Raw genomic sequence first — 12,110 nt, forward strand, 5'->3', positions numbered from 1 at the left:
CCACCAAGGCGCGGGCACGGGGTCAGGGTCAGGGTGTGACCAGGGACGGCTCAGTTGTAGGTGGTGGATGGAGCTCAGCGGCGAGAAGCCGGTGTGTCGGTCCAGGAGGAGTGAGGGGCAGAGGCCCGGCTCGCGCAGAGAGGGTAGCGGTGCCCAGCACGCCCAGCAGTGGGCCTCGGGAGTCCGTGGTCAATCATGGGGTCACGGGCCCCCATGTGGGGTCTGCGCCCTGCGGGTGACGGTGCACAGAGCGTGCAGTTGGGGGTGGTGAGGCCGCCTCCCTGGGGAACTCGGGCTGCTGAGAGGAGGCTGCCCGGCTGGTGGGCGGGCAGCTGCCCACGGAGTCCCCAGTGGACAGCGGAGCGGATGGGCTGGCACGTCATGGAGTGTGTGCGGGCGTGTGGGTCTGCAGCCCCGATGGCGACCTCTCCTCACCTTCACCCGGGAAAGGAGGGGAGCAGGGCAGCTCCCGGCAGGGCCCCGTCCCTCCACACTGGCGGGAGCTCGGTCGTCACAGCTGCGCCCCGTCAGGGTGGCCGGCCTGAGGTCCCGCCGGGCTCAGAGCAGCCGGAGGCCCCAGGGAGCCAGAGGCCGGGGGTGTCGTGGGCCGGAGGGGGGGGCAACAGGTGTGCTGGGAGGGGGCAGCTGACCTGAGCCCTGCCCACCCTGCGCATCCAAGGTGGCAGCTCAGACAGGCAAGGGACCTCCGAGGGGGGCGGGGGCCTCAGAGAAAGTTCAGGGCCTGAGCGGCCTGGCCGGGTGCTGGCCATGGTGCTGAGCCCTTCCCCGGGCCGCGTCTCCAGGGGCAGAAAGGCGTCGGCTCCAGGCCGGGGCCCTTAGAAGCCCCCACTTCCGGCCTGCGGTGCCCACCAGCGCCAGAGCCGGAGGCAGCGCCGGGAGGGGCCTCTGGTGGCTTTCAAGCCTCCTCCGCTGCTGCTCGCAGGAGAGCCCGAGGGGCGGCCGGGGGCGGGGGCAGAGGCCCAGCGGGGCCCACCAGCTCTCCCCGCCCCGCCCTCACCCCTTCTCTCCGAACCCAGAACATGGAGAAGGTGGCGGTGCCCTCCGTGACGCTCATCGTGGGCTGCGGCGTGTCCTCCCTGACCCTGCTCATGCTGATCATCATCTACGTCTCCGTGTGGAGGTGCGTCCTGCCGGGCGGCCGGGTGGGGAGGGGAGGGACAGCGGGTCACTCCTCATTCCTTCAACCCCAGTGCCCGGCTCCTGCCTCACCTGGCCCTGCGCTTCCTCCCGCCCTCGGAATGCTCCCCGGGGGTGCATTAACCTCCGGCCCCTCAGTCCCCGCTTCCCTGACCCCTGCCCTCCCTGTCCCCCGGCCCCTCCAGCCCCTCCCTCCCCCTTGGTCCCCTGGCCCCTCAGCCCCTGGCCCCTCCCTCCCCCGGCCCCTCCCTTCCCCCCCCCACCTCTCGGTCCCCGGGCCCCTCCGGCCCCCGGCCCCTCCAGCCCCCGGCCCCTCGGTCCCCCGGCCTCCCTGTCCGTCCTGGCACCTGGCCATGCAGGACCACGGCCTTCCCAGAGCGCGGAGGGCCGCAGGGTGGGACCTCCGTCAGCCCCCCGAGGCCCTGGGCCATCGGCAGGCTTGGCCCGGGTGCAGGCGCTGTGGGCGGGCTGCCGTCTGTGTGTCACCAGCCTCGGGTGCGGGCCACGTGTGCAGTGCGGGTCTGAGCCAGGCCTAGGCGCCAGAGGCGTGCGCGAGCGTGTGTGTGAGTGCCAGCAGGGCCGGGGCCGTGAGCCCCACTGAGCAGAGCTCGGGATGGACACGAGGTCAAGGTCACTGCCTGCCCGCAGCCCCACTGCCAGCTTCATGGCAGCGCAGGGCCAGCGATGGCTGAGCAGCATCGCGCCCGAGGCCGGCAGGGAGCGGTCGATGTGGCTGGTGGGAGGCGGAGGCAGCAGGAGGGGCAGCATCCAGGCCCCGCCCCCGGCCCGGCCCCGGTCCCCAGTGGACATGCTGTGCCCTGAGCCCTGTCCTCCCCTGAGGCCGTGGACGCCCCAGACCGGGGAGGGGGGGCAGCCGGGCCGCGGTTCTCCGAGGGCCTCCCCTGAGCTCGGCGGGGCACCACCCTGCTGCCCCTGTCAGGAAACCCCGAGAGGCCATGACCCCCGAGGTCACATGTCACAGGAGGGCCACGGCCCTGAGCTCGGCTGTGCCCTCACTCACCACCTCCCTGGGGGCGCCGCCGGGAGACGGGCCGGGCGCGGCGGTGCTGACTGAGCTGCTGCTCTTGGGTGAGGCCACAGTCCCGAGAGGCAGTGCTGTTACCCACCTCACAGAGAGGGCCCGAGGTGACACAGTCCCACTCAGAGCCCCACCTTCTTACCTCTCAGCCAGGACCCGCCGGGGCAGGGCGGGGGCACAGGCGGTGCTGGGCGCAGGCGCGTGAGACCTCGGGAGTGAGCTGTCTGGGGGGAGGAAGCAGGAGGGACCCTTGGGGATGAGGGTGAGCTACTCCAGGCCAGAGGGCAGCGTGCTCAGCTCTCCCGCACCTGCTGTGCTGGGCCTGGTGTGCGGTGACATGGACGTGGTGATGGAGGTGATGGAGGTGGTGGTGGTGGTGGTGGTGGTGGTAGTGGTGGTGGTGGTCGTGGTGGTGGAGGTGTTTGCTGGGAGGAAGAGACACATGGTCCTGGTGCAGCCATGGGACCCCAGCTCCTGTGAGGTGAGGCCCTGTGGGGCGCTGACCACACCCCCCACCCTCCCAGGTACATCCGCTCAGAACGATCCGTCATTCTCATCAACTTCTGCCTGTCCATCATCTCCTCCAACGCCCTCATCCTCATCGGGCAGACCCAGACCCGCAGCAGGGTAGGTGTTTGGCACTGCCACACCCACCCCCCGATGGGTGGGCTGTAGGGTGGTGGTGGTGGTGGTGTTGGTAGGCGATGGTGTAGGTGTTGGGGTGGGTGGTGGTGGTGGTGTTGGTAGGGGATGGTGTAGGTGGTGGGGTGGGTGGTGGGGTGGGTGGTGGGGTAGGCGATGGGGTGGGTGATGGGTAGGTGGTTGGGTGGGTGATGGGGTGGATGGTGGGGTGGGTGGTTGGTTGGGTAATGGGGTGGGTGATGGGGTGGGTGGTGGGGTGGGTGGTGGGGTAGGCGATGGGGTGGGTGATGGGGTTGGTGGTTGGGTGGGTGATGGGGTGGGTGATGGGGTGGGTGGTGGGGTGGGTGGTTGGTTGGGTAATGGGGTGGGTGATGGGGTGGGTGGTGGGGTGGGCTATGGGATGGGCAGTGTCTTCCTGCCTGGGGTTCGAGCTGGTCCCCGAGGCGGGTGTGGGGCCCAGGGCGAGCACCTGCCCAGCCCCCCGCCCGCCCGCCAGGTGGTGTGCACGCTGGTGGCCGCCTTCCTGCACTTCTTCTTCCTGTCGTCCTTCTGCTGGGTGCTCACCGAGGCCTGGCAGTCCTACATGGCCGTGACCGGCCGCCTGCGCACCCGCCTCATCCGCAAGCGCTTCCTGTGCCTGGGCTGGGGTGAGTGCCTGCGTGCTCCCGGCCCGTGCTCCCCGTGTGTGCTCCTAGTCCCTGCTCCCAGCCCGTGCTCCCCGTGTGTGCTCCCAGCCTGTGCTCCCGGGTCCATCCTCCCCGGTCCGTGCTCCCCGTTCTCCTCCCCAGTCCGTCCTCCCCGGTCCGTCCTCCCTGGTCCGTGCTCCCCGGTCTGTCCTCCCCGGTCCGTGCTCCCCGATCCGTGCTCCCCGGGGCCTCTCTCCCACCCCCTAACATCCTGCCGCGTGAGTTGCCAGGTGGGTGCTAAGACCGAGCTCCCCTTGCTCGGGCAGTCAGTAGCGTTCAGTGTGAGTGCGTCCGGTCACTGTTCCAGACGCTCTTCCGCAGCCCGTCTCCTCCTGGGTCTGAAGGCCAGAGGGGACGGGGCGTCCGGGCCTGCCCTGCTCATCGGCAGCCCTGCCCCAGTTCTGCGGCCCCTTCCCCGTCCACCCACCCCCTCTCCCTCGCAGTGTCACCCCTGCTCCCGGGCTTCAGTCATGTTCCCTGCCCCCGGCCCCCCCACCGCCCTGCACCAGCTGCCCCCCCGGCCCCCCCGCCCCGCCCTGCACCGGCACAGCTGCCCCCGGCCCCCCGCCCTGCACCGGCACAGCTGCCCCCCCGCCCGCCCCGCCCTGCACCGGCACAGCTGGGCGGGGACTGACGCCCTCTCCTGGTCCTCCCCAGGGCTGCCCGCGCTGGTCGTGGCCATCTCCGTGGGCTTCACCAAGGCCAAAGGGTACAGCACCATGAACTAGTGAGTTGGGGCGGGGGGGGATGTGGGGGATGTGGGGGGGGCGGGGGGCGGGGGGATGTGGGGGCCCACGCTGCACCCCCGCCCTCCCGCGGCCCCAGAAGGCCCTCCATCTCACAGACGAGGAGCACGGCTGGGACAGGGTGGGCCCAGGCCCCAGAGTGAGGGCTGAGGAAGGGCAGGAGCAGGAGCAGGAGCAGGAGCGGAGGGCCAGGCCGGGGGTCAGGAGGGGGTGCGTGTGAGCCGGCGGGTCCGGGAGGAGGCGGGGAGGGGCGGTCAGGGCACCTGGCCCCCTGCCGCGCCCCTGCTCCGGGCCTCGCCTCCATTTGTAAACTGGGGTGCTCGGCCCTCCCCGCGGCTCTGAGGCTGGGACTGAGGTGGGAGTCCCGGACGCAGGGCCTTTCGCCCATGCTGGTCCGTCTGCCCCTCACCTGCCCCCCATCACCCCCCCAGGGAGCTGTGGTTCCCCCGGGGCCCACGCCTCCCGTAACCAGCGTCTCCCCGCAGCTGCTGGCTCTCCCTGGAGGGGGGGCTGCTGTACGCCTTCGTGGGACCCGCGGCGGCTGTGGTGCTGGTAGGGATGCCCCAGGCCCCCTGGCTCGGCCCTACGGGGCAGGGGGGCAGTGTCCACGGTCCCCGGGGCTGCGGGGGGCAGAGGGGGCAGGCCTCGGGCTGGGAGGGCCTTGTTTCGGGGGGCGGTGTGCCCGATCCTGGGAACCAGCTGGTCCCTGCCAGGTGAGTGCATCTGAGGGCCAGGCTCGCCCAGACCTGACTCTGACCTTGGGACCATGGCTGACCACAGGGCACGGCAGAGGGCCCTCGGGGCGGGTCAGTGCAGCCGCCCGAGGACCCGGCCAGGTGCCCACCCCGCCTCTGCCCGCAGGTGAACATGGCGATGGGCATCCTGGTGTTCAACAAGCTGGTGTCCAAGGACGGCATCACCGACAAGAAGCTGAAGGAGCGGGCAGGGTAGGACCGAGCCGCCGCGGGGAAACCGAGGCACAGCCTGCGGGCCACAGCGGCCTGCCTGCTCAGCCCCGAGTCCCCATCCAGCTGGGGGGCGGGGGGGGGCGCTAAGGACCTCGGAAGCAGTGAAGCTGGTTGCCCTCAGGGACCTCACCCCGCCAGGCCCGCCCCCTCGGGCTGGCTGTCCACCGTGCGTCTGGGAACGGGCCCAGAGCGCAGGGCCTGGCCAGAGGGCGCACATGGTCCCGGGGGAGGGCCCACCAGGGAGCGCCTGTGTCCCCCCAGCCCGAGCCCCCTCCCCTTCCCGGACTCTGCCCGTCCGTCCGCCTGGCTGGTGTCTGCCGGTCCCCTCCCTCCCTCGCCCTCCCTCACCCTCCCTCACCCCGGTGTGCCAGTCTGTGTGTCTGTCGGGTCGCCCTCCCTCGTCCTGGCCTCCCAGCGTCTCTCCTCCCAGTAGCCTGTGCTGAGCGGGGAGGGCCCGGGCTGCCAAGGGCAGCGCCAGAGCCAGGTGCTCCCGGAGGACTTCCTGGAGGAGGCGGCGAGGGCTGAGCCGGCAGCCCCTCCCCCGGGACGATGGGCAAGCAGGGCCCACCTGGAGGGGAAGCGCCTGTCAGCCTGTGCCTTCCTGTCTGTCTGCCGTCCCGACCTGCCGCCTCGTCTGTCCTGTCCCTCCCCCTCTCTGTCCGGAGCCAGAGGCCTGACCGCCGCCCTCCCTGTGGCTGCCCTGTGCTGGCTTCACCCCGACGGGGCTGAGGGCTGCGGGGCCTCCTCCCTCCCAGGGCACCGGCCCCGGTCCCCCTCGCCGGGAGCCCCGTGGCTGGACGGGGCCGCCGGGGCGGGGTCTGCGCGGGCGGGGAGCGGCCCGGAGAGACGGCAGGCGGCCCTGGGCCCCTCCGCAGCCTGACGCGCCCGTCCGCAGGGCCTCGCTGTGGAGCTCCTGCGTGGTGCTGCCGCTGCTGGCGCTGACCTGGATGTCCGCCGTGCTCGCCGTCACCGACCGCCGCTCCGCCCTCTTCCAGATCCTCTTCGCCGTCTTCGACTCGCTGGAGGGCTTCGTCATCGTCATGGTGCACTGCATCCTGCGCAGAGAGGTGGGGGCGCCCCAGCAGTGTGCGTGTGTGCGTGTGTGCGTGTGCGTGAGTGTGTGTGTGCGTGTGTATATGTGTGTCTCTGTGCATGTGCCTGCGTGTTTGTGTGTCTCTGTGTCTGTGCATGTGTGTGCATGTGTGTGGAGGGTGTTGGTGTGTGTGGGTGCGCACGCACGCGTGCATATGTGTATATGCCTGCGTGTGTGAATGTGTATGAGTGTGTGTGTGCATGTGTGTCTCTGTGCGTGCGCCTGTGTGTTTATGTGTGTGTGTGTCTGTGTGTGCATGTGTGTGGAGGGTGTGGGTGTATGTATGGGTGTGCACGCCTGTGTGTGCGCATGCGTGTGTGAATGTGTATGAGTGTGTGCATGTGTGTGAGTGTGTGTGCATGTGTGTGAGTGTGTGAGTGTGCATTGTGTGAGTGTGTGTGCATGTGTGTGAGTGTGCATTGTGTGAGTGTGTGTGCGTGTGTGTGCATTGTGTGTGCATGTGTGTGCATGTGTGTGAGTGTGCATTGTGTGAGTGTGTGTGCGTGTGTGTGAGTGTGCATTGTGTGAGTGTGTGTGTGGGTGTGTGTGTTGGGGGGCTTTGTCCAGGGCAGGAGCCCCCCGAGATGTGGGCAGCCCCGAGGCAGCCAGACTCCCGCTCTGGGCCTTGCAGGCCGGCCTCCTCGGGCGCCGCTGGGCCCCGGGGCCAGCAGCCGAGCTGCGCTGACCTCTGACCTGCGCTCCCCCAGGTCCAGGACGCTGTGAAGTGCCGCGTGGTGGAGCGCCAGGAGGAGGGCAACGGGGACTCGGGCGGCTCCTTCCAGAACGGCCACGCCCAGCTCATGGTAGAGCCCCGGGGAGCAGGGGAAACCGGCTCCAGCCGGATGCCGGGCCGGGCCGGGGGTCCGCGGGCAGGTGGGTGAGATCCGGGTGGGGCTGGTGCCCCTGCCTCGCCTCAGCTCCGGCCTCCGCAGCTTCTCCCCGGGGTCCGGCCTGGCCTGTCCACGCACACCACCTGCCGTCCCTTCGGACCCCAGTGCCCCTGCACCCCCCTCTCCTGCCGCTACCCTGCCACCTCCTCCGGGGAGCCCTCCCTGACTGCCCCTCAGGCAGCCCCAGCACTGCCCTAGGTGCACCCCGAGTGTGTGGAACCCCTTAGCTCTCGGGACTGTTCCCACATACACAGCCACGCGTGGGCACGCGCCCCCAGCCGGCAGGCCTCGCGGCGCCCCGCCCTCACCAGCCCGTCTCTCTGCAGACCGACTTCGAGAAGGACGTGGATCTGGCCTGTAGATCAGGTGAGCGCCTGACAGGTGAGAGCGACAGGTGGCCCTCGCCGGGGCCACCGCTTCTTTTTCTTTTCTTCGTACGTCTGTCCCTTCATTGTCTGTCCTCATCCGGCCGGCCTCCCACACACTCCTCCCTGCCCCCCCAGGCCGTCCCCCCCACCCCCTCTCTCCGACTGAGGATCTGCTGCGGGGCCCTGGCCGAGGGACACGGCCCTCGGGTCTGCGCCCAGCGCCCTCCCCTCCCGGCCCGCCCCTGCCGAGGCAGCAGCAGGGTCTCCCATCAGCCCCGCGCTCAGCACCCACAGCTCTGGCCCCCCAACCTCCCCCTCACTCCCTGCTGCCCCCTCCGGCTCGGTCTGTGTGTCCTTCATTTGTTTGTTGTGAGTCCGGCCGTGGAGGAGGGAGGGGTGGGGGCGCAGGAGGAAAGCAGGAGGACCCACCGCTGAGCCCCAGGCTGTGCTGAGCTTCCTGGAAGCAAAGGCAAAAAGGGCCTGGGACCAAGAGTCATTGTTCTGTGAACCAAGGGCTGGGGTCCTGAGAGGCAGTTTTCAGCGTGGGGGCCACCCTCCCTCTGTCTGCCAGGTGTTTGAGGAGCACCTTCTCCAGAGCCCTGGAGAGCTGGGACAGCCCCGGGGGCGGAGACCCAGGCGGGCTTCCTGGAGGAGGTGGTCTCTGCATTGGGCTGAGCAGCAGCGGGAGCCGCCCCCTCTTAGGCTCATGCTATCTAGCCAACCTCACGGGAGGAGGGCCCACGTCTTGGGGGGCCCCGGGGCCTGGCCCAGCCCTGTTTGAGGGGCCTCCACTCTCTTCCTAATTGGGGATATGGCTCAGCCCGGCCCTTGGCCTCCGGAAAGAGTGGCTGGTGGCCGGGAGGGTGGGGATGAGTGTGCGGGAAGCAGGGACGGGCGTGCAGTAGGCACCCCATCAGGGGCCCAGGCCCGGAGGAGTTCGGGTTGTATGCAGACGGCGCCGGGGCACGTAGCCTGGCCCGAGGCTGGGGCTGCTGGGAGGGGCAGCAGGTGGGGCGGTCCTGGCCCCGGGCACAGGTTTGTCCGGAGATGTGGGTCTTTGGGCCACAGGGAGCGAGGTCACATCCGGAGTGTGGAGCGGGGCGGAGCGGGGTGGGGGGTGTGCGGGGGAGGGCACTGAGCCGGGGCGGCCGGGGCCGCTGGGCAGCTGGAGGCTGTGGCTGGCCGGCGGGTCGGAGGCAGCGGCCGATCCCTGGGCTGGGCAGTGTGGGGGGCAGCGCCGGGCCCCAGGGGAGGCTGTGGTCAGAGCCACTGGCCGAGCTGGGCCCTGAGGGGCCGGTGGGCAGCCGGCCTGGCCGCATGGGGGCCTCCGGGGGGCCGGCCAAGGCTGACTGGCTGTAGGATGGAGGTGGGTGGCGGGCATGCCGGAGCCCAGGTCAGAGGTCACGGCAGCCTGGCCCCCCTCCCCGCCCCCGCACCAGGAGCTGCGCCTGCACCCTGGGCAGCATGGCTCGTCCGCCCCGCGGGGGGGGGGGGGCGGGGGGGCACCGAGGGGACCCCGGCAGCCGCGGCACCGAGCTGGGGGGCCCGGGCCCGGCCAGGCCCTGACCCCGCCCCGCCCCGCAGTGCTGAACAAGGACATCGCGGCCTGCCGCACGGCCACCATCACGGGCACGCTGCAGCGGCCGGCGCTGCCCGCGGAGGCCACGCTGAAGCTGGCCCACGCCAAGGCCACGCCCCCCAACTTCAACAGCCTGCCCGCCAACGTGTCCAAGCTGCACGCCCACGGCTCGCCCCGCCGCCCGGGCCCGCTGCCCGACTTCCCCAACCACTCGCTGACCCTCAAGAAGGGCCGCCCGCCCAAGGCCGCCCTCGGGGCCGACGGCGACATCTTCCGGAAGCTGGACTCGGAGCTGAGCCGGGCCCAGGAGAAGGCCCTGGACACCAGCTACGTGATCCTGCCCACGGCCTCCGCCACGCTGCGGCCCAAGCCGCCCGAGGAGCCCAAGTACAGCATCCACCTGGACCAGATGCCGCAGACGCGCCTCATCCACCTCAGCATGACGCCCGAGGCCGGGCTCCCCGCCCGCAGCCCGCCCGCCCGCCCGCCCCCCGAGGCGCCCCCCGCCCAGCCCCCGCCGCCCCCGCCGCCGCCGCCCCCGCAGCCGCTGCCCCCGCCGCCCGCCCCGGAGCCCGCGCCCCCCGGCCTGGGCGAGCCCGCCCCCCACCCGGGGCCCAGCTCGGGCGCCGGCACCAAGAGCGAGAGCGTGGCCACCTTGTCCGTGAGCTCCCTGGAGGTGCGGGCCGCGGGGGTGGGGGGCGGGAGGCCCTGGAGGTGCGGGCCGCGGGGGAGGGGGGTCGGGGGGGGCCCTGGAGGTGCGGGCCGCGGGGAGGGGGGCGCGGGGGGGCCCTGGAGGTGCGGGCCGTGGGGGCGGGGGGTCGGGGGGGGCCCTGGAGGTGCGGGCCGCGGGGGCAGGGGGCGGGGGGGGGCCCTGGAGGTGCAGGCCGCGGGGGCGGGGGGCGGGGGGGGGCCCTGGAGGTGCGGGCCGCGGGGGAGGGGGGCGCGGGGGGGCCCTGGAGGTGCGGGCCGTGGGGGGGCGGGGGGGCGGGGGGCAGGGCCCCTGGCGTCCTGGGCCTCGGGGCTGGCCACGCAGCCAGTGACCCGCTGGAGTTGTCCCCTCGGCCTGCCCGGCCGCCCCCCGGCACCCATCCTGCCCCTGGGCCCGGGCCACGCAGCCTCTCTGGGTCCCGGAGGGTGGCCTCGTCCACGGCCAGGGACCTGCTTGCGTGGCGCCCTCTCTGAGGTCGGAGGTCACGGGGTCCCCTGAGACCACGAACCCGGTGAGGGCTGTGGGAGAGGGCTGGAGGCTGCATGGTGAGGCCCTGGGCCGTCCTGGGGAGGAGGCCCGGCGCGGGACGGGCGGTCTGGGCCGGTTACAAAGGCGCACACCCTCCACAGAGGCGGAAGTCCCGGTACGCGGAGCTGGACTTTGAGGTGGGTCCCCTGTCCCCTCCCCAGACACCTGGGCCCGGGTTCGGAGCCCAGCCGGGCAGCTCGGGCTGGTCCCCGGGCAGGGCGGGCCGGGGAAGAGGGCCGGGCCGCCCTCGGGGATTAGGGTCTGCCCCCCCACTGTCCCCACAGAAAATCATGCACACGCGGAAGCGGCACCAGGACATGTTCCAGGACCTGAGCCGCAGGCTGCAGCACGCCGACAAGGACAAGGAGGTGCTGGCCCCCGAGAGCAAGGTCTGCGGGGCGGGCGCTGGGCGGGGCGGGGGGCGGGGGCCGGGGGCGGGGCGCCCAGAGAGAGCCGGGGGCATGCCTGCCCTCTCGCTTCCCCTGACCACCTCACCCAGTGCTCATTCGTCCGGCCTTCCCCGGCGAAGGCCAGCCGTGCTGCCCTGGGGGGACGGGACGTATCTGGGCGGGGCAGTTGCCTCTCAGAGGCCGGGACAGCCATGCGGGTGCTGAGCAGGCAGGGCCTCCCGCGCCCTTCCCTGCAGGTACCCCCAGACCCCCACCCCGGGGGGCGCGCCGCAGCCCCAGTGCATTCTGGGCAAGGATGGGCCCCCCACCCCGTCTGTATCTCTCTGGTCGGTCCTTGCTGTTCTGACTCGTGTGCACCCTCTCTCCCTCTCCCGCTGTCCCTCCCTCCCTGCCCTCCCGTCCACTGCCCCCCCTGCCACCATGCCCGCGGCCCCCACTGCCCATGGCCACTACTGCCTGCGGCCCCCACTGCCCGCGGCCCCCACTGCCCATGGCCACTACTGCCCGCGGCCCCCACTGCCCGCGGCCCCCACTGCCCATGGCCACTACTGCCCGCGGCCCCCACTGCCCATGGCCACTACTGCCCGCGGCCCCCACTGCCCGCGGCCCCCACTGCCCATGGCCCCCACTGCCCGCGGCCCCCATGCCCGCGGCCACCATGCCCGCGGCCAGCAGCCGGAGAAGCAGCAGACGCCCAGCAAGCGGCCCTGGGAGAGCCTCCGGAAGGCCCACGGGCCGCCGGCCTGGGTGAAGGAGCTGGAGCCGCTGCCGCCGTCGCCGCGGGAGCTGCGGGGCGTGGAGTGGGAGAAGGCGGGCGCCACCATCCCGCTGGTGGGCCAGGACATCATCGACCTGCAGACCGAGGTCTGAGCGGACGGACGGACGGACGGACAGAGGAGGACACTGCGCGGCCGCCGCCGCGGGACGGGCACAGGCGTGGAGGGCGGGCCGGGCCCGCGCCGCTCAGGGCACTCGGCCCGGCCGCGGAGGCCCGCGCAGCGCTGGGCCGGAGCCCGCGGGACAGGAGGCGCGGCCCGGCACAGGGCGCCGGAGGCAGAAGGTGCCCCCGCCCTCCTCGGACCCCGCCCGGTGCCGGACAGGCGGCCGGGACAATGCCAGGCTGGGTGCGGCCGGCACCGATGCTCACCTGAGCTGCTGCAACAGAGGACCGGCCTGCTGGCGCGGCCTGGCACCGTTTTTTAGACGCCCCAACCCCCGGGAAGCAGCCAGCCCCCGGCCCTGCCCGGCCCCCTGCCCCCGGGCGGGCGGGACCAGGGCCTCCGACGAAGCAGGG

At 72.3% G+C, this 12,110-nt stretch overlaps 1 protein-coding gene across 1 annotated transcript in view; it reads left to right on the plus strand.

Annotated features, from left to right (window-relative positions):
- Positions 1–11,705, plus strand: part of ADGRB1 (adhesion G protein-coupled receptor B1) — a 49,847-nt gene extending 38,142 nt beyond the window's left edge. The window contains 13 exon segments of the mRNA XM_084864631.1: positions 1,038–1,141; positions 2,722–2,824; positions 3,336–3,486; positions 4,183–4,252; positions 4,757–4,823; positions 5,133–5,218; positions 6,135–6,306; positions 7,040–7,135; positions 7,549–7,603; positions 9,175–9,845; positions 10,508–10,543; positions 10,691–10,795; positions 11,492–11,705. Coding sequence (XP_084720757.1) covers positions 1,038–1,141; positions 2,722–2,824; positions 3,336–3,486; positions 4,183–4,252; positions 4,757–4,823; positions 5,133–5,218; positions 6,135–6,306; positions 7,040–7,135; positions 7,549–7,603; positions 9,175–9,845; positions 10,508–10,543; positions 10,691–10,795; positions 11,492–11,686 — 1,911 coding nt within the window. The 3' untranslated portion in view covers positions 11,687–11,705.
- The last annotated feature ends 405 nt before the right edge of the window (positions 11,706–12,110 follow it).

The sequence above is a fragment of the Pipistrellus hanaki genome (genome assembly GCF_964339955.1).
Source record: "Pipistrellus hanaki genome assembly, chromosome: 17".
Classification (NCBI taxonomy): Eukaryota; Metazoa; Chordata; class Mammalia; order Chiroptera; family Vespertilionidae; genus Pipistrellus; species Pipistrellus hanaki.